The 27,980-nt window shown below is 36.4% G+C and overlaps 1 protein-coding gene across 1 annotated transcript in view; it reads left to right on the top strand.

The window, feature by feature from the left end:
* The window catches only part of LOC143723374 (collagen alpha-3(VI) chain-like), a 35,573-nt gene extending 8,635 nt beyond the window's left edge, over positions 1-26,938 (top strand). The window contains exons 9-49 of the mRNA XM_077215695.1: positions 6,891-7,502; positions 7,670-8,263; positions 8,364-8,978; positions 9,571-9,905; positions 10,037-10,115; positions 10,339-10,484; positions 10,610-10,702; positions 10,813-10,866; positions 11,337-11,408; positions 11,499-11,525; positions 11,705-11,749; positions 11,880-11,933; positions 12,033-12,095; positions 12,215-12,280; positions 12,640-12,693; positions 14,960-14,995; positions 15,126-15,188; positions 15,393-15,455; positions 15,675-15,737; positions 16,064-16,126; positions 16,382-16,432; positions 16,534-16,569; positions 16,684-16,746; positions 16,826-16,888; positions 17,234-17,266; positions 17,363-17,399; positions 17,534-17,545; positions 17,654-18,147; positions 18,787-18,889; positions 19,030-19,731; positions 19,868-19,970; positions 20,158-20,210; positions 20,310-20,564; positions 21,263-21,343; positions 21,506-21,586; positions 21,778-21,858; positions 22,112-22,192; positions 24,559-24,744; positions 25,186-25,248; positions 25,856-26,044; positions 26,134-26,938. Of these exons, the coding sequence (XP_077071810.1) occupies positions 6,891-7,502; positions 7,670-8,263; positions 8,364-8,978; positions 9,571-9,905; positions 10,037-10,115; positions 10,339-10,484; positions 10,610-10,702; positions 10,813-10,866; positions 11,337-11,408; positions 11,499-11,525; positions 11,705-11,749; positions 11,880-11,933; positions 12,033-12,095; positions 12,215-12,280; positions 12,640-12,693; positions 14,960-14,995; positions 15,126-15,188; positions 15,393-15,455; positions 15,675-15,737; positions 16,064-16,126; positions 16,382-16,432; positions 16,534-16,569; positions 16,684-16,746; positions 16,826-16,888; positions 17,234-17,266; positions 17,363-17,399; positions 17,534-17,545; positions 17,654-18,147; positions 18,787-18,889; positions 19,030-19,731; positions 19,868-19,970; positions 20,158-20,210; positions 20,310-20,564; positions 21,263-21,343; positions 21,506-21,586; positions 21,778-21,858; positions 22,112-22,192; positions 24,559-24,744; positions 25,186-25,248; positions 25,856-26,044; positions 26,134-26,174 (6,005 nt within the window). The 3' untranslated portion in view covers positions 26,175-26,938. The remainder of the gene's footprint in view (positions 1-6,890; positions 7,503-7,669; positions 8,264-8,363; positions 8,979-9,570; positions 9,906-10,036; positions 10,116-10,338; positions 10,485-10,609; positions 10,703-10,812; positions 10,867-11,336; positions 11,409-11,498; positions 11,526-11,704; positions 11,750-11,879; positions 11,934-12,032; positions 12,096-12,214; positions 12,281-12,639; positions 12,694-14,959; positions 14,996-15,125; positions 15,189-15,392; positions 15,456-15,674; positions 15,738-16,063; positions 16,127-16,381; positions 16,433-16,533; positions 16,570-16,683; positions 16,747-16,825; positions 16,889-17,233; positions 17,267-17,362; positions 17,400-17,533; positions 17,546-17,653; positions 18,148-18,786; positions 18,890-19,029; positions 19,732-19,867; positions 19,971-20,157; positions 20,211-20,309; positions 20,565-21,262; positions 21,344-21,505; positions 21,587-21,777; positions 21,859-22,111; positions 22,193-24,558; positions 24,745-25,185; positions 25,249-25,855; positions 26,045-26,133) is intronic.
* The last annotated feature ends 1,042 nt before the right edge of the window (positions 26,939-27,980 follow it).

The raw sequence follows: 27,980 nt of genomic DNA, 5'->3' as shown, positions 1-27,980 counted from the left end.
AGTTTTTATCACATTTCTGGCAAAAAATGTTCTTGTGCAATGTAGTTACAGGGTAATTTTCACATCTGTGGGTTGTAAATTAAACGTATATATATATATATATATATATATATATATATATATATATATATATATATATATATATATATATATATATATGTTATATATATATATATATGTATATATGTTATATATGTATAAATATATATATATATATATATATATATATATGTACGCAAATAGTGTTTTTGTTTTGTATATATATTTTAATATATATATATATATATATATATATATATATATATATATATATATATATATATATATATATTTGATTTTAATTTAGAACGTTCCATGTAGTACTTACCTTGTATTGCAATGACACTTAAATGTCAGGGCAAATATACCGTGTAATTAAAACATTTTTTGTTTTGTTTTCTTAATAAGAGTACCTTTCTCTGTAATTACTGTGCAAATAGTGTTGTTTCGTATTGTTACATAGTAAGTAGTGTTTGTTACCCGTTTCAACTGTGTATTTACAGGGTAAGTGTAACTCCTGCGGGCTGTAAATTAAAGTGGCGCTTGTTATCCCCTTGTTCTGTGTAGTTATAGGGTAAATACAACATTAAACCAGTATGCTGAAACAGACAAACCTAGCTTCACTATAAGCATTATCAACAAATTTCTAAATTAGTACTTGTAAAAGAACAGTAGCACAATTAAACCAAAAACATTTATTAAAACAAGTTTAACAATAAACAATCACAATGTTGAAATGACATTGACACTGTACAAACTGTAAACAGCACAGAAATAATCTTGAAATCACACTGTATATATATATACGTTTAATTTACAACCCACAGATGTGAAAACTACCCTGTAACTACATTGCACAAGAACATATTTTGCCAGAAATGTGATAAAAACTTTTATATACAACAGACTTACAATTTTTGCCTGGAATATACCAACAGAATAGGTACCTGTTAGTTTTAAAATAATTACATTATAAATAATTTGCTTATATAGCTGGCTGTACCCCTTTATTACCCAAAACTTAACATATTGTTCCCTTATACCTACACGGAAGTACACTATAATTACAGAAACGTACACCATAATTTCGGTTTACTTACGAAGTTCTTTGCAGGTTGTATATCTGCGTGTTACCCCTTTATTACCCAAAACCTAACATATTGTTCCCTTATACCTACACGGAAGCACACTATAATTACAGAAACGTACACCGTAATTTCGGTTTACTTACGCAGTTGTTTGCGGGTCGTAATATAAAGTGTTACCGTTTGGTCTTGTTTTAAAGAAAACACTCAGCAGATTATTGCTGAAGTGAAAGCTCTTCAAATAATGAAAGTATGAAAAGTTATGGAAGTTTAAATTTACAGTAGGGTTAGTAATCAAATATACTGTATTAATATTTTTCTTTTATATAAATTAAATATTTTACAAAAAATGTATTTACTATAAAATTACTATAAAATGAAAGCCATATATCTAAGCAAGTTGTGTTCCAAATTTAAAGTTGATATCACAATAATTGAAGTTCCCATGAGATTTTTTTAGGCGTAATACCAAAAATAGCCACCGGGCGACATACATTCCATTGAATTTAATTGTATGCATTCTGCCACGGCCTTAATTTCCTATGGGGACAGGGTTTAGTACATAGTTTACATAGTTTAGTAGCCTACTTTTATTTTTGGCAGAATTTATCATTATAATCAACTTAATTATTTGTTGTTAAATTGAACAAATTGAGAAAAAAAATCCCCCATTTTGTGTCCCCCCACTTCTCAAATGAAAGTTACACCCTTGCATTCTGCCGTAACAAATTAATAGATTTCTATCCAAATATCACTTCTGTCACTAAATATGGAACCTTGAGACTCAGACCTTTCTGACAATATGTGTTTTGTCAAGATTAGAAAAAGTTTTGATAATAAATTATGAAACATGATGACCCAAAAGGGGAGGAGCCCGATAAAATAATTTAGAGTACCGTTTCTATGGTAACGCAACGTCCAATTTCAAAACGGTTTTCACAGGATGATTTCTGAGTTCGTAAGCTTTCAAATGATACCTAATTTATGATAACTACTAAAATATGTGATGTAATAATAAAAATTATATATATATATATATATATATATATTATACTTTTTAGAGGATAATATTATTTTACCATTTTTTATTGACAAATACTATATATTTTTTTAGATTTTATCATTAAAAAACAAAGTTTCAATTATTAAAAGTGTGTGCGTCAAATTTTTGTGACAAAGGTCAGAAACTCCTGTAATGATGTAGATTTTTTGAGGTGCACTCTTGTCATAAATTCATCTATTAGCCTACTGTTCCTACATAATTTGTAATAAAAACAGCGCTAAAATATCTATTTAGGAGTCTTAGACTTTCCCACCGATATATAGTTTGTCATGATTAAATTAGGATTTAATAGTTATATATTTAAGTAAAGTTAGGCATCCCGCTAGCAGGACGGTGACAGTTAAACCTCATATGAAAATGGCGTCGGGCTTCAGCTCCTCCCCATCTTTTAGTCAGCAGCTGTGTCCCAATGTGAAGGCTGCATCTTCGAAGGCCGCATTTGAAGGCCGATTGAGTCTTCGCGGTGCGATGAAGGCTTTAATTCAATTTCGCATCCTTCCAAGGCTGTATTCAAAGGCGGGTTGCGTCATCGCGGCGCGACGAAGGCTAACCTGATTCAAAAGCGACGCCAAATGCACCCTTCGTTTCCCCGTGAAATGAACGACACATAAATGGATCCTTGGCGGCCTATCCTACCCGATCCTCATTGCGCGCCGGTAACAACAGCATTTTTATTTAAAAAAACGACGGACGATTGTTCTTGTCGCCTAGCAACTGTGACAGCTATAGACCTTATGCACCAGAGAAACGAGGGCGCCGCCATCTTTAGAATTTTGTCTTTGAACTTCCGTTTTTGCGTTCGCTCTGAATATTTCTATGGCATCTGTCCAGGAGGAATTAGCTGATGAAGTTGATTTACTTATTGTAGAGTTAACGAAAATTATCATGAGCATTGTAATGTTTATCATAAGCATTGTAAAGCATATGTCTTAACAAATGTACGTTGGAAATTTTTTAAACGAGCCGTTCATTCATAACTACGCAAGATCGCTGTGATAATACAGACCGGAAGTCATTAGACAAGGAGCTCAGTGCCTGAAAGGGGCGTGGCTAGATAAGGTCTATACGAGCGGGAGTAATATTTGAACTGCACTTTTTTTATATTCAACTGGGTTTATATTCCCGTAGTGCAGCCCGGGAAGTCAAACCTAATCCGTCCCCTCAGTTTATAAACTGTACTCACGAATTCTTAAACTATTCCCTCTGTTCCCTCTGCTTAAACTGTTTAACAAATCGTGCCCACGATGATCACTTGTTTATGAGGGATGCTTTGCATTGTGTTTAAACATCATTTTTTTAAATGGATAATTTCTTGAATTTAAAAAAAAAACGACATTTAGGCTTATACCTTTAAAGTCAATTTTTTGGGAGGAAAAAGCTCAGTATAATAGAATAAGCAAAAAAGAGACTTCCCATATAAAAAATAAATATAACACAAACACAAGGTTAGGTTTTATTATATAAAAATAAACATTCATAAATTATTTTATGATTAACATATTAGCTACTGTCTTCAGTGAACTCATTTATAGTTATAATTATAAACACAAATAATAATAATTATCATTATGCCTACTATTATTAGTAGCCTACATTTAGGCTACATATTTAGAAGCTGCTTTTATCAAAAAAAGGAACAAAGCAATTCGTCAAATGTAAGTCATAATACAGGTTAGACAATAATAATACAGGGCTAAGATTATCATAGCCTACACAAGATTTTGACGCATATCCAGTGCACTGCATGGCACAGGCGCGGGTGCGAACACTTGCATTTTTCTATCAACAGCGGAAACAACTTAAAATAGCCTACTCTATAATTTCTGGTAATACAGAAAAGAATAATACATCATTCGCAACTACTTTTATTTATGCAAAAACGAATGGACGCAAAAGTACACGGACCCAAGACTATCGAACTTTTTCTACAAATACATTATTTGAAATATTTAATAATATAAGGTCCGTGTACTTTTGCGTCAACTCGTTTTTATTTGTTTAACCTCTAATTGAAAAAAGAAAAATGAACGGCTGTTAGGCTATTTTTAAAACGCGAGGTTGAGCACCAAAATTAGAATTTGAACTGTAGGCCCTACACACCAAATGCTGCGCAAAAAAAAAAAAAATATATATATATAGGCCTATATTGACGGTATTTTCAGATTTTTGTTTATTTTTCCCCTTTATTTGAAATATTCACAAATTAAATAGCCTATGGAAAAATGTCGATTTTACTGGTTTTCTAAGGTCAAATTAGAACCTGGAAATTATATTCGAATTTGTTCGTCTAAAAGTGGACATTTCAAGCTTTGTATAGGCTTACCATGCTATAGTTTGTTACAGTTCATTTTTGAGACGCGCTCCAGTTCACGGAGATCATGAAAGCCCGCCTTATTCTATTATTTTATTTTACAAAAGCACAACGTTTTCTTGTTATTGTGAGTTTACACAAATAAAATTGTGTATTTTTTATACATTTATGTTTACACATAAAACATATTGTGAGTAGGCTACAGTTTATAAACTGAAGGGACGGATTGCACAACCGTCGCCACGGATTTTTTTTTTTTTTTTCACAGATGGAGTGTTTTTTCCCTCCATAATACGGGGTTGAAATATATATTTACCATATTCATCATTTATATTGTCCATTTATGCTACATAATAAAAAGTATACACTAACCTACAAAATCGCATTATGGTAAGATAAGTGAACATTTGAACCTTTATAGGCCTATGCCTATGTATGTTTTCTTTTCTTTTCATTACATTATTTACGTAAATTAGCACCCAATACTTGAACAGTTTAGAGTGTAATCTGGCAATTCAGGAAGCAGCTTCTGAATTGGGACGCAGCAAACCAGCTCTGGCCATGATCTTGGCTATTAAAGCCGAAAATACATGACTGAAACATCCTCACCATGTCCTCCACTAAAATATAAAACAAAAAAATAACAATAGCCAATTCTGGATCCATAGCTATTTATTCAATTATAACAAATGAATTATCAGGATGGCAGCTGTGGACGCCAGGAGTGGTAATCGGGAACACCTGGTTGCGCAATTAGGAAATCCTACGAAGGCTACATGGTGCGTCCTTCGAAGGACGAATAGGCTGCATCCTTCGAAGTCCGTGGCCTTCGGAGGATGCACCCTTCACATTGGGACACAGCTAGCGTTATTCAGCGTGTTCTTCAGTCCGTAGTGGCGCACGTTCTACTATAATGACCCAGCAGCTGATTGTGGCATGTATAGCCTTAGAGTAATATAGGGCAAATTAAACCAGTTGCCAATGTAGACAATTACAGTGGTTTGTTTGTATTCTAAATTAATATTAAATTATATGATCTGGTTAATTAAAATTATGATAATGATAATTATAATCAAATCAAATCAATATTCAGGGATTGACTTGATAGGTAGGCTATAGAACCTATTGCATATATTGTTCCTTGCTTCCCTAGTATACAAACAATAGGCTATATTAAATGACATACTTCACATACTAAATATGCATTAGTGGATACATTTGATGCGTTATTGACTTTCATGACTAAACAAAACAAAATACATAATTATTCTCTGGAAGCCGGATAAAATGAGTAAATACTGTTACTGCATTCCTAACATGGGTCAGACCCTCGGTCACCTCTCAAATAACAAATACAGACATTGCCTGCAACATAAATACTAGAATAGATACACTGGTTTCAAGAAAACTTTGATTTCCAATTCATTACATAATACAAGAAGAGGGATTGTACAAGAAGACTTTCCACTGTTATGTGCAGTATGCAGTGGAGTGAGGCTAAGACTACACTAAGTGTGGTCAGCTTCTCCATCAACTTTTTGTTTTTTGTTTTTAAGACATTCATGCCACAGCATCTTAAAAACACAACAATCATGGTGTGAGTGACATACTAAAACAGCCAGACCTACCACAATAGTCAAAGACTTCTATTAATTACATTTATTCATTTAGCTGATGCTTTTATCCAAAGCGACTTACAATTGCTATATGTCAGAGGTCGCACGCCTCTGGAGCAACTAGGGGTTAAGTGTCTTGCTCAGGGACACATTGGTGTATCACAGTGGATTCGAACCCGGGTCTCTCACACCAAAGGCATGTGTCTTATCCACTGCGCCATCACCACCCCTTAAATGCCATATTGTCATATTGCCATAATCCCACATGCCATAATTAAAATGGCACAGACAGTTATAGTTCTTGAACAACAAATTTATGTAGGTTAAGCGCTTTGGTGGCCATTGGGTCTGTGAAAGCGCTATATAAATGCAGTCCATTTACCATTTAGGTGCCAATCTAGAGCATTTTTACATTTAAATGTTCAAAATAGACCAAGAATGGATATTTACATCATCCCATAAACTGTGAAGAGGTGAAGAACATCTTCAGAGTGGCAATATATATATATATATATATATATATATAAAATATAATTGATAAAGTCCAAAAGTCAAAATTTTAAACTATTTAAATATACCTGACATTCTGCATAACTATGAGTGGAGTTCTACTCGATTTGGTATTAAATCTGTGCAACTGTGTGTGAATCCTGTGGTCAGACTGTCAGTTTCCTTTGTATATTAATTGAGATCAATTTACTATTGTTATGGCTATGGTTATTGTCATATTTATTTTTGTGTAAAAAAAACATTTATATTTATTTCTAAACATATAGAGGCTACAATTCCATTACCTCCTGGAGATAAGAGGGATGTTGTTTTCCTTATTGATGGCACAACAAAGATGCGCACTGAGTTCCCTGCCATACGAAACATGGTTCAGCGAGTGGTGGATAAGTTGGATGTGGGTCTTGACAAAGTCAGGGTCTCAGTTGTGCAGTACAGTGATGATCCCAAAAGGGAATTTCTCCTCAATGAGTACTCCACCAAGGATGAAGTTCGTCAAGCAATACAAAGAATGAGAAGCAAAGGTGGCAATCAGCTTAATACTGGCCAAGCTCTGGAATTTGTATCAAAGAACATCTATCAAAGATCAGCCGGAAGCCGTGTAGAAGAGGGTGTGCCCCAGTTTCTCATCCTGGTAACCGGGGGAAAGTCAAATGATGATGTATCTGGTCCTGCTAACCAACTGAAGTTAAGCCATGTTGCTCCCTTAGCAGTTGGAGCTCATAATGCTGATGCAGAGGAGTTAAAATTAATTTCTTTTAGTCCGGAACTAACATACACCATTAGGGACTTCCAGCAACTTGCAAGTGTGGAGCAACAGCTTTTGACCAAAGTCAGTACCATGACCAGAGATGAAATTGCAACCACCCCTATTCCAAAAGGTATTCTACTTTTTATGGTTTTATTAAACATTCTTTCAGGTTAATCAACAATATCAGAACATTTAATGCCTAATTTATTCATGTCCTGTTTATTTTTACACAAGCACATAACTTTTTTAGAATATGCAGTACATTTACTAGTTAATTTCATTTTTGTTTCTTATCAGTCGTTCTTAATTTTGGAAGAAAGGACATCATCTTCCTCATTGATGGCACTGACAGTGTCGGACAAAGCGGTGTTGCTCACATTCGTGACTTTATCTTGAAAGTGGTTGATCAGCTTGATGTACAACCTGACCAAGTTCGCGTGGCTCTGGTACAGTATGGTGAAAGACCTAAAACTGAGTTCTCTTTGAACTCTCACAACAACAAGCAATCTGTCATCTCTGCAATCAAAAGACTGCGTCACATGGGTGGACGTGGTGCTGACCTAGCTGAGGCAATAAAGTATGTGATTCGAAAGGAGCTCCAGCCTTCTGCTGGGGTACGTCTAGCGCAGGCTTCCCAGCACTTGGTTGTGCTCACTGGTGGAAGGTCAACATCTGATGTATCTACTTATGGCCCAATTCTCAGAGGCTCTCGGGTCAATTGTATAGGAATTGGAGCAGAAAATGCAGACCCAAGACAGCTGGCACAGATTACTACCACTTCTGATGACTTTCTGCAGGTGACTACTTTCCCAAATCTTCCAAACATACAGAGCAAGTTTATAGCCAGACTTAATGGAACGATTGCAGAGGAACTTCCCACTGAAGAGACATGTAAGTGGAGCATTAATGTTATTGTTATTTTAGACATACTGTACATGATGCATGTATAATAATAGGCTCTAAATGTTTTATTCTGTCTGGTTTCCCGTAGCTGCTGGACTCCCACAAGCCAAGGCTGCTGACATTGTCTTTTTGGTTGATGGCTCAATCAATCTTGGCAAGGACAATTTCAAAGAGGTCATGGAATTTATTCTTAATTTAATTGACCTGTTCTTTACTGAGAGAGACAACATTCAGATTGGTCTAGCACATTATGCTACTGATGTGACCGATGTATTCTACCTCAACACCTACAAAAATAAGGATGATATTATCAATGCTATAACTCGAGCAGAGTACAAGGGAGGTCGAGAAATTAAAACAGGCAATGCCATTCGTCATGTTCAGAACACACATTTTGTAAAAGAAAGAGGCAGTAGGAAGGATGAGGGAATTCCACAGATTCTAATGGTAGTCACTGGTGGACGGTCAAGGGATGACAGCAAAACAGCAGCATTAGGTCTCAAAGAAAGAGGCGTGCGCATATATGCTGTTGGGGTTGGTGATTTTGAGGACGAGCTCAATAATTTGGGCAGTGAAGCTATTACGGTGGCCCGAGCCAGCACCTTCCAAGAGCTCTCTGAGCTGAATGAGCAGATTTTGGGAACACTTGATGATGAGGTGAAAGGAATAGGACTGTGCACTGGAGTAAAGGATGCTACAAGAGGTTAGTTTGTTGTTGTTTTTATCAAGTGAAAGTTTAAGTGTACAGTTTAAGGGCCAGATTTACTAAACAGGGAAAATTAGCATAAGAGCACAATTCCATAAGCACAGATGGGAGTGGAAATTTCTGCGAGTGATCTGGTGACGTGCAAATTAAAGAACACAGAAGCATCTGGATAATTTCCATAATGACTGAGGCAATCTACTAAGAGCAGTGTAAATTAGCATCTGGTTTAGGACATGCTTTTTTGGGTGATAAATAATGGTGCATATACCAGTAAATTGACTAAAATTAGTAAATCACCTTGCATAATTCCTTTAAATGCTCTCCTCCCCTAAATTTTGCGTCTGAAAGGGAAACTCTTACAAATGCATATGCAATAAGGTCAGCCGAAAAAATCACACTGTCCACTTTTAGCACTGTCCACAGTGCTAATTTTTCACGTCTTTTGTAAATCCTGACAGTAGGTTTTTGTTTAAAGCCCAAAAGAGGGTTTGCACTTGCGCAAGCTGTTAGTAAATCTGGCTCTAAGTGTTTTGGACAGCGAATTGCTCTTGATTGTCATTCATCACCATCTCTTTCTACTCCCTGGCAGCATGCAAGTTGGATGTTCTTGTGGGGTTTGATGTGGCTGCACAGAACATTTTTGCTGCTCAGAGATCATTAGATTCAAAGGTGTCTGCTATTCTCCAACGTATTACCCAGATGCAGCCCATCAGCTGCACTTCTGGCCAGGTTCCCTCAATACAAGTGGGCATGTTAGCGATGGACTCTGCCTCAGAGCCTGTTCAGCTTGACTTCACCAACAGATACACAGAGCTTCTTGAGCCCTTCAAGGCCCTCCGAAATCGTGGACCTTTTGTTCTGAATGGTGCCACAATCAAGGCTTATGCTGATAGATTGAAGAATCAGCCTTCAGACAGTATCAAGGTACATCATTTTCTTTCAGGGCAAAGCTTTAACCTCAAAATCTAACCATATTGTATTTACTATCTCTGTATATTTATAAAAAAAATATATCTGCTATAAATTCTATTAAATGTGGTTTTACACTCATAAAGGTTGTGATCCACTTAACTGATGGATTAGATGTCCAGTACAACATTCTGAAAGAGCAAGTTGAATTGATGCGTTTAGCTGGTAAGCATAATCCTGATTATACATATGAAAATGTCTTATGAACTGCATTAATTCACAATCAAATATCAATTGGTTGTAACAATACAATCAGTTTCTTTATTAATTATTGTTGTATCAGTTTATTTATTCATTTATTCTCCGATACTTTTGTTGTTGATGATTTATACATCTCACAATATGTTAACACACACATTTTAATTTTGCTTTTCTTTCTTTCTTTAAGGTGTTAGTAGTTTCATTCTTGTTGCACTGGAGAGAGTGCCACGATTTGAAGAGGCAGTTCTCTTGGAATTTGGCCGTGGCTTCAGGTACACACGACCTCTGCGTGTCAACCTCATGGACTTGGATTATGAGCTTCTAGAAGAACTGGTAAGAACTGTCCTCATTGCTCAGTCAAATAAGCAAACTAAGGGATGACCTACCTCAAATACAAAAATAGATAAATATGTTTGTCTAATATGATTATGGTTGAAAAAATAAATTCTCTTTTTAAGGATAACATTGCTGAGCGGGAATGCTGTTCTGTTCCATGCAAGTGTAATGGCCAGAGAGGGGACAGAGGAGCTGTTGGTGTTCCTGGACCAAAGGTCAAATACATTTTTCTTCTAAGAAACAACATATTTTAGGCAAGAACAATTTCAAATTCTGAAATTCAGTGATGACTCACGTCCACGTTTCCATGTGTGATTGTCTATAGGGTCAATCTGGTGGTCCGGGCTTCAGTGGACATCCTGGTGATGAAGGTGGTCCGGTGAGCATGTATTCATTAACTACCATGAATTTCTAAAATGATTTCAAAGGCTGTGATTCCTAGTTCTAGATCTAGCTTCTCACATGATTCTAAATGCCCAGTTTCTTACTACAGTTAAATCTTTTTTCCAGCATGCACTAATAAATAGACAGATCCTATACATACCTTTTTACAGTGTTAGGGTAACATGTTATAAGTTATGCATGTTATTTAATCAGATTACAAATAATGTGATAATGTATTAATTTAAACCATAACACTGTTGTTACTTCTATTTATTTAATGTATTTGCTCATAAATAAAATGAATCATCTACCTAACCCATATCTTCTATCAGCAACCTTAAACTTTGCCATTGTCATTAAATCCACGTGCATCGTTTAATTAGAAGGCAACATTTTGTCAAAAATACAATGTTTGTGCATGTGTTATGTTTTTTCTCATGATTGTGATAATCCATATTTTCACAGGGAGAGAGAGGTCCACCTGGTTTAAATGGAACTCAAGGATTCCAAGGATGTCCAGGTCAAAGAGGTGTTAAAGTAAGTGTATTTCAAGTAAATCTCACTTTTTAAGAAAGCAGATTATGGCTAAAACATATTGATTGACTAATCCAATGTTGTTGTTTTTAGGGATCTCGAGGATACAATGGTGAAAAGGTAAAAACTTTAATATATTACTTGTGTTAAATTTGAAAGAAAAAAAATATATATAAATACATAATGTATACTGTATAACATAGTGAATAATAATTATAAATTATATATTACTGTAATATAACATTTACATTTTATCATATTAAAAAAATGTTTAATTGATAACATTTGTTTTCTTTAAGGGTGAAATTGGAGAGATTGGTTTAGATGGAATCAATGGAGAAGAGGTCAGCTGTTGTCTAGCAAACATGTTTAATGCTATTTTTTCCAGAAACATTTTATCAATGATCTGTTGTACAATGGTTTGCAGTCAGTGTTCTCAGTGAATGCCAGTTAAAATGTGTTGTTGTCTTTCAGGGAACAAGTGGTGTTGTTGGGCCTCCCGGAGATAGAGGAAACCCTGGCCAAAGGGTAAGTCATGTAGAATATAGTCGTGGAGTCAAATGGAACAAATTTAAAATAAATAAATAAATAAAATAGAGTTTATCTAATCTTTTTGTGTGTTTCTAGGGGCCTAAAGGGGCCAAAGGCCAGGCAGGAGATGTTGGTCAGACTGGAATACGTGGTGATCCAGTATGTTATATAAATAGTCAGATATGTCCTCTCTCTTAATTACTAAAGAATTTGTCGTCATTTAGAATGACTTAGTCTTCATTCAATAAGAGAATTTGATGTTGCCGTTGTTGTTATAGGGCACCCCTGGAAGAGACAACAACCAGAGGGGACCAAAAGGTGACCCAGGCGATGCTGGCCCAGCGGTATTGTAAATTTTTTTAAACTTAGTTAATCAGTCATTTTGGTGGATTTTAAATTTATTTGATTGTGCATGGTCAGTGGTCAGGACCATAGAAAATGTTCATGCATCTATATTGTAAAGTAACAAGCTTCATCTCAGCTTAATTTATAGTTCTACCCTAATCATCTAATTTAAAAGTCATATAAGTTGTTATATCAATTATTTCTCATAACATGTTATTTTAGTTTCTGGTTATGGTCAAGCTCTGTAAGACTTCTGAATATTTTTTCAGTGTGGACTATAAAAGGTTTGTTTGTACTTTGTGAATAAAATGCACAACTGCAATGCAATCTTTGGAGTTCATTGATGTGTTTTCTTTAGGGAGAGCCAGGAGTGGATGGAACTAAAGGAGGTCCTGGTGAACCAGGCAGACGGGTATGCTTTCTCAACTAAAGGGAATGTTTTTTCTAACTTAACCGGTTCATAAATCTTCTCTTAAAACCCCTTAGCTCGATCAAATGTTTAGAACCTAAACATTCTAAAGAAATTTGTACACTATTATGAGATAAACTAATTGAAATTTCTAATTTGGTTTTAATAAACAGTGTTGTGCAAGTTACTTCCAAACTGTAATACATTATACATTACTTGTTACTGTAATTTAAAAGTAATTCATTACCTTACAATATTACTGTCTCAGAATTGTAATGCATTACATTACTCCTGTATTACTTTTGAGTTACTTTCACCAAAATAGCTTAACAGTAGTAGAACTTAACATTCTAAGGCTGTAACAATATGCGACGTGAAACCGAAATCGCGACACTCAGATCCACAAACCTGCAGAATCGCTACACACCCCTTCCAACTCCAAGAGTTATCCTTCCCGTCCAGATCCAATGCTACCACATCTTTAAATTACTATTACCGTAGTATTATTTCAATTTTGAAGTTAACATTATAAATTACTTAGACCTACACCACAAAACTAGTTGAGGATAAATTATTTAAAATTGGGGAATTCCAGCGTTTTGGACGTGATATTTGAAGTCAAAACTTGAAATATAAATTCTCCGAAAATGCATTTAATACCAATATATTGAAACGTCTGTTTATCCATAGGATACCCCCTTAAAAGAGTCCAGACATTAGTAAAATATCAGTCTACACATGCGTTTCATATTTAATATGAGGGAAATACTCATGCATGACAAAAAAAATAGTTTACTTTTAGGAGGCAAAATATTTTTTTGTAATTCTGTGAATTACACTGCATGCGCAAATCAAAAGTAATACTACCCACCGGATGAAGAAGGGTTGGCTCTCCACAGAACATTAAATATTCATTTTATTTTATTTTTCGTGTTCGCGTTTATTCGTAAAAACTAATGTAGGCTACATGACAGTTCTCCGTTACGCATGCGCCCGCTCTGAAGCGGCACTAAAATACTGTTTTAAAACTTGCAAACCTCAAACAGAGACCTCAGACAGAAGACACAAATTTATTTAAAGTGAATTTCGATTTTTACTAATTGTATCTTAATTTTAATCAATGTTTCATCAACCAATTGCCTGGATTTAATAAATAAGAAGTAAATATAGCAGACAATTAATAATCGCGACACGGAGGCGCCTGCGCGTGAACTGGAGCGCGTCTCATAAATTAACCGAAACTCAGCGTAGGCTATAATGTAGCCTAGCCTACCTCACAGACCTGAAAAAAATATATATATTGAAATGTCTACTTGTAAATAGAACGATTCAAAATGAAAGAAAAAGGACTGCTCTCTGCTTATCTGTATGAATGTGCATTTCTCTCTGGCGCATTCAGTACTGCGAAGATCGCGAGTCAGCAACGTCAACTTCATCTTTATTAATAAACAATTAAAATGTCTCCTTGCTATATTTGACATATTCATAATCATTGCTTTTGCCGGTTCTTTGTGACAGCTTTTAGTTGCTTTCCTTACATCATGTTACGTACCACGTCACCACCGCATCAAAAATGATTGCGTGATGAAAACAAGAAAAATACTACCTAAACATGGCCTAACTGTTTAGAAAGAAAACACAGAATAAATGGAGTAGCCTAATGCGCATACGTCCATCTCGCGAATGTACAGTCTTCTTCATTCCATCTTCACCCATTAGCCGCTTTTCCACTGGCCAGCGCGAGCACAGAGGCCGAAATTATGCCTCACGGCACTCCTGTAAAAAATAAATCGCTATAAAAAATATATCAGACGCTGCCATTTAGTCTTTATTTACAAACTTGTACACCACACGCGGCTATTGACTGACCACGAACAGGTAACTTAGCCTACTTGCATTTTTCATTCGTTAATGTCTCGCGGTCTTGGTGTTTTTTGTTGTTGTTTTTTTTACAATTAAAACTAAAAGTGTGTTGTAACGCAAGCGTAACTGAACATGTAATATAGTAAAATATTACTGAAAATTGATTAGTAATGCCTTACACTACTGCGTTACAGCAAAAAATAATATGTTACTGTAATGAATTACTTTTGTAACGCGTTACTCCCAACACTGTTAATAACCATTCAAAATAGTACTTGTTACCTCAAGTTTAAGCCCTGTTATCTATGGCAATATGATTTGATTTTAGATGTTTTGTAACAGACCATGAAATGGTGAGTGACAGATGTTTTGTTCATAATATTATTCATCTTCTCTTTTGAAAAAGGGCTCTGATGGTAGAAGGGGGCCTCCCGGTCAAGCTGTGAGTAGACATGAGCTATTCCATGCCATTAATGGAAATAAACATTATTTTAACACTCCCATAGTAATCCAATTGTTGTTTTTTATTGAATTTATTTGTTTTGTTTTTGATGGCCCTGTTGCATCTATAGGGTGCTGCTGGAAGGCCCGGAAGTGATGGTTTAGCAGGAGAGACAGGAATTGGAGGACCTCGGGTAAATTAATAAATTGTAAAAAGCAGCTGTGTAAAACAAAAGACCCATGACATTTTATACATGCAAACATAATGGTTTACAATCTTTTTATTTACCACAAACATTTATTTTTCATGCAAATTTGCATGGATGTCCTGCAGTTTTTTATTAAATAGAAAATATATTATTGATAATATAAATATTATGTATCTGTACTTATTTTAGGGTCCCGCTGGACCAATAGGAGCACCTGGTATTAGAGGAGAGGATGGAAACCCGGGTCCCAGGGTAAGAGAATAAGTTTAAGCATGTTCTTTTCCTTGTTTTCTCTGCTACTAAAAAAAAGTGATTGAAACAAGGATTGTGAATTTGGGTGCAGACAAAAGGTTTAATAACTTTATACTTGCACTAAAAAAAGAGTTTTAGTTTATTACTTAACAAATGAAAAGAATAAATCTCCTGCTTTGTATGAGGAAACCATTCATCTTGTTTTATATTTATTTTTAGGGGCCAGGAGGACTGCCAGGACCTGCTGGAGAAAAGGGTAGAAGAGGTGCTGTTGGCCGCAAGGTACTGGTCATCTTTAGCATTAGCAATTCCTTTGCCAGGCAGTTACACTCTCTTACTTCAGTTACCATTGGCAAGCTTAATAAAGTTATTAAAGAAAACATCTCACTATCGACCTAAAGCAAAGTTTCTGGGGAGTTTGTATTTGTACAATTTGGGCAGAGGAAATTAACTCACTTTTTCTTTTAACTGCATTAGTGTGAGTAGTAGGGTGCTCTTTCAGCTGTTACATTTCATTCTATCTTAACTGCTTTGTGTGCCACCATTGCACCTTTTGTACTTTATTTTTTATAAAATTATGATTCACTTTTTTCGCTTTCACTCTAAAGGGTGAACCAGGGGACCCAGGACTTAAAGGTGTTGTTGGACCCCAGGGACTCCGTGGGGAGCCTGTAAGTGAGGAGTCACAACCTGCAGCAGTCATATCAAATACATGTTATACATTGTAGCTATAATAACAAATAATAACCATCACCATTATTATATGAGATATTGATGAATAGATAGAATATTTATAAACATTAAAACATATAGCACAATGTTCATTCATCAGCCCCATCTACTGTATATTAGCAGATTAGTCTAGATGGGTAGTTAAATTCAAATACAAATTAGAGTAAAACTAAGGAGATTTCCTGTCTATACAGGGTGGGGATGGACCAGATGGGTTTGGTGTACTTGGTCCTAAAGGAAGAAAGGTGAGTGTGTGTTTCTGTATAATATATTTTTTTAGAATAGTCCTTAAGTACTATTTACTCAAAATGTATTTTACACTAAACACAATTTAATGTTGTTTTAGGGTGATGAAGGTTTCCCTGGTTTCCCTGGTCCAAAGGTGATATTACTGGAGTTGTCTGCAGCCTTGAATGTTTTACAACATATACTGTAGTTTTTATACTAGTGCAAAACAAAAGAAGTAACTAGATGTTAAATCTGAATCGATTGAAAGGGTGAGGCAGGTGACCCTGGTTCAAAAGGTAGACTTGGACTTAGAGGCAACAATGGCCAGAGGGTGAGTAATCTTGATTGAACTGTTTTTATGAGGTCATTACTTCCATATTGCTGGTAATGACAGATAATATGTTTTGTAGGGTACGTCAGGAGAACGTGGTGGTCCTGGTCAAAAGGGAGATAGTGGATACCCAGGGCCCTATGTAAGCAAAATATTGTTATATTATATGGACTTCTTTGACGTTTTCAAAAAAATCCTGCTTCAAATCTTTAAATACAGGAATGTTGACTGAATTAACAATGTGTCTCAGTCGAGGCATGAAACACTAGCTGTTCTCTCTTACAAAGTGTGCAATTTTCTTTGCTTTGATTTACTCAAGCTGTTGATCATGTTATTTGTTTTACTGGTGACAGACATTAGTTTGGCTCACAAAAATGCTCTGTGAATTAAATCCAGATCGCTCTACCCAGCTGTGTTCAGCTGTTGAGAAAGTTTTTCTCTCTTCATCATTTTTTGCAATTGATTTTTTTTCTGTTGTCAACAACAGGGCCTTAAAGGGCCCAGAGGAGTTGGTCCTGTGGTATGTACTTTTCCTTTCTTTCACTTTATAAGTGTCTTTATTGTTTATTCCTATTTAAATGTTTGGAAAATTAATTAACAATTTTTGTCCTTACAGCAATGTGATTTGGTCAAGAAAATTAGGGATAACTGTCGTAAGTATATTGACTCTCCAGTGTAGATCTAATTATGTTCCCTTTCTTATAGTTTGAGTTATACTTTTGTAGACTTTCTGATAGTTATACTTTAATGTTTTGAAATCTTTCTTTCATTTTCTTTCTTTTTTTAGCTTGCTGCTATGGTAAGTGAAGAGTGAACAATCTCTTCTGCATTTCCACTGTGCAGTAAGAGTTTCAAACACTCATTACGTAATACTTCCAGTTCAGCTTTTGAATATTTAATTCCTCAGGTGCTCAGGAATGTCCCCTATACCCCACTGAGTTGGCCTTTGCCCTGGATTCATCAGATGGTGTATCACGCTCTGCTTTCAACAACATGCGCGACACTGTTCTCCGCTTGGTCAGTGACATCACTATTGCTGAGAGCAACTGTCCCCGAGGTGCCCGTGTTGCTCTAGCGCTCTACAACAATGAGGTGACTACTGAGATACGCTTTGGAGAGAGCCAGAAGAAGCGAACACTTGTTGAGCGAGTTCAGGGGCTCCAGGCTCAGCAAACCCGTAAGCAGCGCAGCTTGGATACAGCCATGAACTTCATTGCACAGAACACATTCAAGAGAGTTCGCAGTGGCTTCCTTGTGCGTAAGGTCGCTGTTTTCTTTGTCAACGGTCGTGTAACAGTAACACAAGAATTCAGTGCCGCTGCGCTGCGCCTCTACGATGCAGGAATCTCCTCTGTATTCCTTCTTAACCGTGAAGATCCTCAACTCACAAGAAGCTTGCAGGTATGAGCAGCAGAAGGGCAAATATCTGTAAGAATAAGAACTAGTTTCATTCCATTTCCATTAGTGTTGGTTAATGTACTCATTCATCCAGTATGTTTCATCACTCATCTAAGTGGCTTCATCAGCTGTCCTTGTGTGAATGACCTTTGTCTTTACACATTACAATACTGTTCAGAAAGTGTAGCAGCCATACAATGTTGGGCCATCGTGACAGTAGTTGTTTCATTGCCCCAGTATATAAGCTCTATAATATCTCTTTATGCATATATTGTGTAACTTTACTTTGGTGTTGGTCTCTGCCTTAATACTTAGTTCAGCTTAAAATGTGTCATAGGCACAACAACTGTGATTGTAAAAAAATGCCAAGTAACTTCACATCTTCAGTGAGCTAATTTCCAAATCAGATTGCAGCTTACATCATTTTGTAGTGTTTGAAGTTATGAAATGGGAAATGCTGGGAAATGTAAACCTCTTGGACGAATTAACTGTAATTAGCTCTACCTATATACACTTTACCTGACAGGTTTAATAAGTGTTTTAGTGCAACAGTGAAAGTGAAAACTTGACATAACCGATGTTCTGATTAAATGTTTGGTGTAAATGAAAGCATATCATTATGTTACAATCACTCTGTTTCAGCTTAACAACACTGCGTTAGCCCAGACTATTGTCCTACCCTCGCCTGGAAGTGCTGAATACAACAATGTAATCAAGAAGATCATGACGTGCCATATCTGCCTGGGTAAAACTGTGTTATCATGTGTACAACTGTTCAGCATTAAAGAAATCCACCAAACTAATTTATTAAACTTTTTAAAATGGCAAAACAGTAGCAAAAGAAAATGTTTGAATGAAATATTTTATCTATCACAATTATTTTAGACTTCTGTGCCCCGGATCAGATCTGTGATTATATTCCTCCACGTGGACTCCGAGGCCGGAGGGATCCCACCACTGACTTGGACATCGACATGGCCTTCATTCTCGATAGCTCAGAGAGCACCTGGCCTTCCGTCTTCTTTGAGATAAAGCAATATGTGGCTCTAATGATAGAGCAGCTAGAGATGTCCCCTGAACCAACCATCACTACCCATCATGCTCGAGTGGCACTTGTCCAGCATGCACCTTATGAATACTTGCACAATGGCAGTGGCATTCCCATCAGGGTGGCCTTCGGTTTGACAGACCACAACTCACCAAACAGTGTCCGAAGCTTCTTACAGGATAGGGTGCACCAGCTGGAAGGAGGACGTGCCCTTGCAGCTGCTCTTGAAGGCACTGTTGAGCATGTGTTTGAGAAGGCACCACATTCCCGCCACTTGAAGGTATTAGTTCTGTTGGTGACTGGACCAGTTGAACTACACGAGGAGAGGATAATAAGTGCTGCTACTGAGGTTAAATGCAAAGGGTACTTCATAGTGGTGATGGCAGTTGGAAAGCTGTTTGGTTCAGGTGATGTCCGTGTCCTGGCCCAAGTGGCAAGCGAGCCTTCAGATGTTTTCTTTAAGAGGGTGGATAGACCTTCAGGCTTCTATGATGACCATATTCAGACATTTGCCAGACTGTTGCCCAAGTACCTCGGCCGTAAGTTATCATTTAACGTTCTCAAAATGTTTAGGAAAGTTGCCTAAAAATACCCAATGATTTATTAGCCTGTCATTTCGTACCAGGTTTTTCTCCGGGAACTGTCACTAACAGTTTCTTTATTCTTTATATATAGTTGAAAATGCTTTCTACCTGTCGCCTGAAGTCTCTAAGAAGTGCCAGTGGTATCAGAGTGACCAACCACACAAAGTCCCATTCACTTTACCACAAACAGAGGAGTGAGTAGATTTATGAGCAAAGTTCCCTGTAAACTGCACATGTACGCATTTGATGTTGCTCCTGCATAGACAGACAGACAGACTCAGAAGACATACAGTACTATATGAGTTGCTAATTCATTCAATTCATGTTCATACTGAGTTTGTCAATATATTGTGTGTATATCGCTATGATGTCTTTTTCCAGGAAACACCAGAAGTATTATGGACAGCAGGAGGTTCATGATACAAAACATAAAGGTACTGACAGAACGCTGTAGGTTGTGTGAATTTGTTTATAAAACAATGTTTAGGGTTTAAGTCATGTCACATTATGAGAATGTGTTTGTCCAAAAACAGGTATGGAGGAACTGCATCTGGTTAACGTCACCTCCAGCGGATTCTCCCTACAGTGGTTGAGTGGCGATTCAAAGGCAACCCATGAGGTTACTGTGACTCGTCTGAAGGATCATAGTCTGGTACTGAGGAAAAATGTGACCGGTAGCCATCTCTCCATTACTGAGCTGGAAGCAGCCCAAACCTATCACGTAGTGGTCAACACTCACACTGTCAATGGTCATGTTGCCAGCACCTACAAAGGCATTGTACCCACAAGTAAGCTCATCATGTTTTTCATATAAATTACTATTTGTGTGATCATGAATTAAAGCTGTCATGCGTTCTGTCATGTAGTTGTACTAATGACATGAAAAGGTATGCTTTAAATGTCATTAACAAAATTATAATCTGCTCCCCTATATATATATATATATATCAGTGGAACACAAAAGAAGTTATTTAGCTAAATTTATAGATACTGTGTATAGAACAGTGAGGCAATCATTTCAATCGTTATACAGAAATTCTGCTGCAGATTAATTGTGGTAGATTTATGATAGATGATATAGAGTTTTCCAGTGTGCTTAACTCCACAAAAGGAGAAGAAACTGCTCTTAAACCTTATTTGGTTAGTGAAGGAGATTTGCAACCTGTGCTGAAGATAACATTTTCAGTGAATAGCAACTTATGGTCTGTTTATCAAAAACTTACTGGGTGTCTTTGACTTTTACTTTTTAGAGCTTTTTGGGGGGTTGGTCAGCCCTAGTTCTTATTTATTGCTATTTTTCTTATTAAAAAAGCAGACTAGATATCTTGCTAAATAGTATATTTAATGTTCCCTTATCATGAAAAAGCACACAGGTTCCCAACGTCAGTAGAGTGAATCGTTGATGTAAATACATTCTTTGTGAACTGTTCTTTTAATGTTGGGCTCTGCAGGATGCCATTAACCTCATAATCATTTTTTAAAACAGAATCAGCACATCCGAAGGTCCTTACTGTAAGTGATGTGATGGGGATTGTGCCCACTGCATCCCTGAGTAAACCAGAAACAAGTAAGTGACAGAGAATTTGCTCAATAGATTTTTTTATCTTTTATTAGTATAACCTAAGGAGCAAAGAGGTTAATGTGTGTTTTTTAATTCACCCTATGAATGCTTGCCAGAAAACTGAGCGCTGGAATATCTAGTACACCTCAAATTTGTCCTTTTTAACAGAATCAGCAGAACAGAAAAGTCTTAATGCCAGTGAAATGATTGGGTTGATGTCCACTGCACCTTTGAGTAATCCAGAAATTAGTAAGTGACAGATTAGAAGAATACAGTTTTTTTTTCTGAATATGATATAACATAAAAAGTGGTAAGAATACTGTATTTCATAGACCTTGCCATGTACATTGTTCAGAGTTTGATACGTATGAAAGTATTTATGAGTACTGTAAACTGAGATCCCTGCTGGAGTTAGTTAACTTCAGCTTTCTTCTTAATAGAATCAGCAGAACAGAAGGTTATTACTCCAAGTGAAGTGATGGAGATTGGACCCTCTGCACCCTTAAGTAAACCAGAAATTAGTAAGCAGCATAAAGTATTTTCTCTATAAAATATAAGAAATAGGCTTTTTCAGCTTTTGTAATCGGAATCGGTTTGTATAAAACAATTACTATCAAGGGATTCATTCTTAGTGTATTCTGCTTCATTGATTTTGATGGCCCTTGCTTTATTACTGTTATATAGTTCAGAGTTTAAATGTGAATGCATTATTGTTGGCTGAAAACAATGATCTCTGTGAGATCAAATGAATTTCATATTGGTCATTTTGAACAGAAACGGCAGAACAGATGGTTCTTGCTCCGAGTGAAGTAGTGGGGATGGTGTCCTCTGCACCCTTAAGTAAACCAGAAATATGTAAGTGATGCAGACGATCAATTCCACTGTATAATGGAATCTATTTTTGCATGTCCAATATAGCCTAATATGTAAAATTTAAATTTTTTTTTGTGATTCCTATCCACAAACAAACAGCACATGCATCAGCATAAATTGTTTAAATTATACATCAAAGCAGCATTGTGGGTAAAAATCACCGATTAAAAATAATCATGGCATTAGAGGTTTCTTGTATGTCAGGCTTGTGCAAGATCAACAATGACATGTCTGCATATACAATATTAGTTTTTGAACTGATTGTTTAAAAGATGAAAGAACAGTTAAACTTTTTAAAAGTCAGAACAGCTTAGAAACCAGCATGCTAAACAGTATTAAAGGATCTGTACTATAAATGATTTCTGCATTCTGTTCTGATGGAGGTATTTGACATAGCAAAGCAAGAAGATCATTGTCTTATACACTCACCTAAAGGAGTATTAGGAACACCTGTTCAATTTCTCATTAATGCAATTATCTAATCAACCAATCACATGGCAGTTGCTTCAATGCATTTAGGGGTGTGGTCCTGGTCAAGACAATCTCCTGAACTCCAAACTGAATGTCAGAATGGAAAAGAAAGGTGATTTAAGCAATTTTGAGCGTGGCATGGTTGTTGGTGTCAGACGGGCCAGTCTGAGTATTTTACAATCTGCTCAGTTACTGGGATTTTCACGCACAACCATTTCTAGGGTTTACAAAGAATGGTGTGAAAAGGGAAAAACATCCAGTATGCGGCAGTCCTGTGGGCGAAAATGCCTTGTTGATGCTAGAGGTCAGAGGAGAATGGGCCGACTGATTCAAGCTGATAGAAGAGCAACTTTGACTGAAATAACCACTCGTTACAACCGAGGTATGCAGCAAAGCATTTGTGAAGCCACAACAAACACAACCTTGAGGCGGATGGGCTACAACAGCAGAAGACCCCACCGGGTACCACTCATCTCCACTACAAATAGGAAAAAGAGACTACAATTTGCAAGAGCTCACCAAAATTGGACAGTTGAAGACTGGAAAAATTGTTGCCTGGTCTGATGAGTCTCGATTTCTGTTGAGATATTCAGGTGGTAGAGTCAGAATTTGGCGTAAACAGAATGAGAACATGGATCCATCATGCCTTGTTACCACTGTGCAGGCTGGTGGTGGTGGTGTAATGGTGTGGGGGATGTTTTCTTGGCACACTTTAGGCCCCTTAGTGCCAATTGGGCATCGTTTAAATGCCACAGCCTACCTGAGCATTGTTTCTGGCCATGTCCATCCCTTTATGGCCACCATGTACCCATCCTCTGATGGCTACTTCCAGCAGGATAATGCACCATGTCACAAAGCTCGAATCATTTCAAATTGGTTTCTTGAACATGACAATGAGTTCACTGTACTAAAATGGCCCCCACGGTCACCAGATCTCAACCCAATAGAGCATTTTTGGGATGTGGTGGAACGGGAGCTTCGTGGATGTGCATCCCACAAATCTCCATCAACTGCAAAATGCTATCCTATCAATATGGGCCAACAATTCTAAAGAATGCTATCAGCACCTTGTTGAATCAATGCCACATAGAATTAAGGCAATTCTGAAGTTGAAAGGGGGTCAAACACAGTCTTAGTATGGTGTTCCTAATAATCCTTTAGGTGAGTGTAAGTTGGTAATAGGGAACCCCTTTTCATTCAGGGCAGTTTGACTTTTAACATAAATGCATCTAAAAAAAAAAACGAACCTAGATTATATTGAACTACACATCATTTGACTTGATAACCCACTAACAAAGTTCAATACTTACTCTGAAGGAAAAAACTGATTGTTTCACATAAAAGGCATGTTTACTCTATGGGGGTTATGAAGCAGACATTTGTGAGATGGCCACAGTTAATGACAGAGTTACACAGTTAATGAGACTGACATCACACTAATTACCTGCAGATGGCACTTTTACAGCATATAAATCAAATGAACTGGAAATGGCAGTATATGTGCTTTAAAGTGCTTTTGGATCAACAGTGCTGAAAATACCAAAGTGAATGCACTAAACTTACTCCTATTTTGAGCAAAGATGTCTAGTCTGTAAATAGAAAACTGTATGTCTTTTGGTGGCCTTTTCAAGTGTAACATACTACAAGCTTAGACATTAATACAGTTTGAAATCATGCTTTGATTTGAAAATGACACATTTTTTGCATATTCCTGATTTTGCTAACCCATTCAAATAATTATCTAATCCCATATGAGCTATAACAATCACCTAATATTTACCGACTATATGTTAATTTTACTGACAACACTAACTGTCTTTGTCTTTCCTCTTTCATGATAATCCCTCTTTGTTTGTCTCTGTGTTTGCATGTTTCAGTTAACAATTTTATGGACCCATGCTCACTTGACTTTGACACTGGACTGCCATGCAAAGATTACCAAGCTAGGTGGTACTTTGACAGAAAGAATGGATTCTGTACACAGTTCTGGTATGGAGGTTGTGGAGGAAATGACAATAGATTTGAGACTGAGGCTGATTGCCTCAAACACTGCATGAAGACAGGTATGTGCGCCCTTTGACCCCTTGACCAGGAACTCTGCAGCATTCGATTTGCCCTGTTATTAGAGGACTTCATGAAAAATTATGAATGAATAAAATCAGTCTATAAAAGCAGTTTACAGGTTGCATGACACATGTCAAAGTCTTAAAACGCTTAAATCCCAAAAGAGGATGAAATTAGTTCAAACTCTTGCTACAAAATTAGACTACTTGTCAATTAGATTATTTATTTAATCTAAATCATTTACAGTACACTAAATGCAGTGCCTTACTCAGATATTATTGTATGATTCACCCAGTAACTCTCCAGCACTGACCAAGAATAACTGTATTACTAGCCTAGAGACGTTCCCTCGTGGCTACTAGCACTCTTAAAAGGAAGTACAATAAAATGAAAGATAGGAAAATTGTTGTTTAATTATTATTTTTTTCTTAATACCACAGTGGCTGAGTATAAAGCAAGTGACAAGCATGTCAAAGATGTTCTCCCCCCAGCACCAGCTCCAGGTCAGTCCACTGGATACAGTAACCTCTAAAAACCACTTGAACCTTTTTCAAGAGTGATGAAGTGTTCAAAATTCTGTTATAGGACCACTTTATTAAAAATGTGCTAGGAGTAATACATTTGCAATTCAGAAGAGATCTGATTATTTGTAGTAATCACTGATGCATGTACATTGATTTACACAAGAAATGGGGTTCATGGATAATGTGTAAAATATGGCCCATGTGAAGGTTAACAACTAGCCTTCTTGCCAAAATGTTAAGACAACACCTCCTACTTGTTAACTGACGCACATTCCTTAATGAAAAATACTTTACTGGAAAGAATACGGTTAAATAAATGTGTAAATGTATCAAGTGAAGTGAAAGGTCTGTATAGCTATAGCTAATTTTAGGGCAAAGTACAATGTTTCAAGAAACTATGTTGCAGATGACATAACATGTTAAATGCCAGTGTCCACAGAGGACAACCCTTGATGCCATCTAGTTAACAAAACAAACATGCTAATCTTCCGAAACCTCACTAAAATCCAGTATATCTGAAAGGCTTTTGCAAATAATTAGATATTGTATTAAATTCTGTCACTTTTCTCACTACGCTTTCTAACAGCTGCCTTGCACTCCAGTGTGGATATCTGCAAGCTACCAAAAGAAGAAGGTTCCTGTGCTAAATTTGTGCTTAAATGGCATTATGACCCACTTAGTGGAAACTGTACTCGCTTCTGGTACGGAGGTTGTGGAGGGAACCCTAATCGCTTTGATACACAAGATGAGTGTGAAAAGGCCTGTGGAAAAGCGGGTGAGATTACTTCAAAAAATTGCATGTCAAAGTGATATTAGTGTGAAGATTGATTAAGGTGTTACTTAAAATTATTTGTTTTTTAACAGCACCTGTTAAAGAAGGGATCATCTCTGCGGTTAAAACATAGAAACTAATGAAGACTGTAAGCTAACCACTGACGACATTTAGATGAAATAACACCTAAAACTAGAAGCTTCACCACGGCCAAGATGCCTGCACTGGACCCTGCCAGAGGATTTGATCCAAAGAAAACCTTGAAGTAGTATTTTCCACATAAGAAAAAAGCAGAACAAGTTTCTTTGTTTCGTGCTGGTGCTACAATCAGTTTCTTTAATATTTTAATTGTTTGTTATTTTGAATGTGTGTATGGGTTTGTATGAAACCCAGTGTAAATGTCCAGGGCAAAATAGCTTTTTTAAAAAATGTTTTAAGAATGTTGTTCCGTTTTAATCACATGGTTTGTTTGTGGAAATATTTTGATAAAAACATATCAACAAATCTTTGTAGTTATGAGACAGATTCATGACAGTTTAGTTCCATTTAGTAAAGTCTGCTCCTACTGCAGTACCCTTATTATGTGTTTTTACTGCTTGGAAGGAAGAATCTTAATTGTTCTTTTTGGTCACACTGCTGGAGATCTCCACTGAAGATCTCCACTGTCTCTCCAAGCAAATGCTATGTTGATACTTGCAAATTAGGTAATTATAAAATGACCATCATCTGAACTCAACATCATTTTTTAAATAACTATGCACTTTTGGAATCATTGCCTTACACACAAGTTTTGATTTCAAAAAGCAATTGGAATGTACTGTTCAAACTGTATTTTTGGGGTAGTTTTTAAAAACCTTTATATTTGGAAGATATAAATAAATTAGTCTTTATATAAAATTTTGATTTGTCCTTACTTATTTTTACTTATTGTAATGCATTAGAAGCTTAAAATCATTTTACTAGGCTGCTGTGAGTCATGCTAAGAAGAATATCCTTTTTTATGACTGAACATTCAATATAAGTACTGCTAAGAGAACAAGAAATTAAATGGGTTTGACCTTTGCATGCTCAAGGGAGAGCATTATGTTTAATGCAGTAAGCATTAGCAGCTTATATTTCATATAGTTTCATGAACAAGATTGTCTCTTTCCTTTAACTTGCACACTTCCACAACTTGATGCCTGGTTCAGACTTTGAAAAATTAAATAAAATTAATCAACTCATTCAAAGTGCAGGAACCTGAGTGTATACCAAAAAGAGGCATGCTTCTGATTTCCTCTGTTGCACCAAGGCGGTAATTTCCTCTCTTCTGTAAATGTTGTATTTTTTTTATCATGATGGAAATTACCCCAAATCAAGACTGTTTGGGGAGGACAGGCAGCTTCATCAGCAGAGGTTTTATAAATCAAAGTTTGTTATCTTCAGTTGCCATAGAACTTAAGAAAATTTCACTGTGAACTCTATGTGACCCAATTTAGAAGTTCTGAAGGAGCTGATTAAACACCTGAAACCAGTTCCATCCATTTATATTCACAAAATAAGGTTATCAGCTAATTAAAGTGTATAATCTCCATCAACAGCTGAGGCGATAATGCATGAATTATTATCTGTTTTTCCATTCTTAAATTGTGCCTCAATCGGCACGTCTTATATCACCATATAAACACTTTACACAGCGTCTCAGTCTGATTTGTTATGCACACGTGTTGAATTTTTCCCTGCCAGTCTGTAAATCCATCACTGCAGCATATATACGAATTATGTTCAATCCTGAACAATCTGCACGTGGCCTTGTGGGCTTTGCACTAGTCCCTCTGGCCCATTCCCATGCTGAGGTTAACTGTATAAGAAATGAATCAGTTCCTGCAGAGCTGAATGCCAGTTTTTGTTTTTCACCACTGTTGTATTTTACCATTTTTATATAGCGATTTCTTTTTTT

Source organism: Siphateles boraxobius, unplaced genomic scaffold (genome assembly GCF_051911475.1).
Source record: "Siphateles boraxobius isolate OS27281-9 unplaced genomic scaffold, OSU_SipBor_1 7, whole genome shotgun sequence".
NCBI lineage: Eukaryota > Metazoa > Chordata > Actinopteri > Cypriniformes > Leuciscidae > Siphateles > Siphateles boraxobius.
The sequence above is the reverse complement of the archived record's forward strand: the minus strand, read 5'-3'. Positions and strand labels throughout refer to the sequence as shown.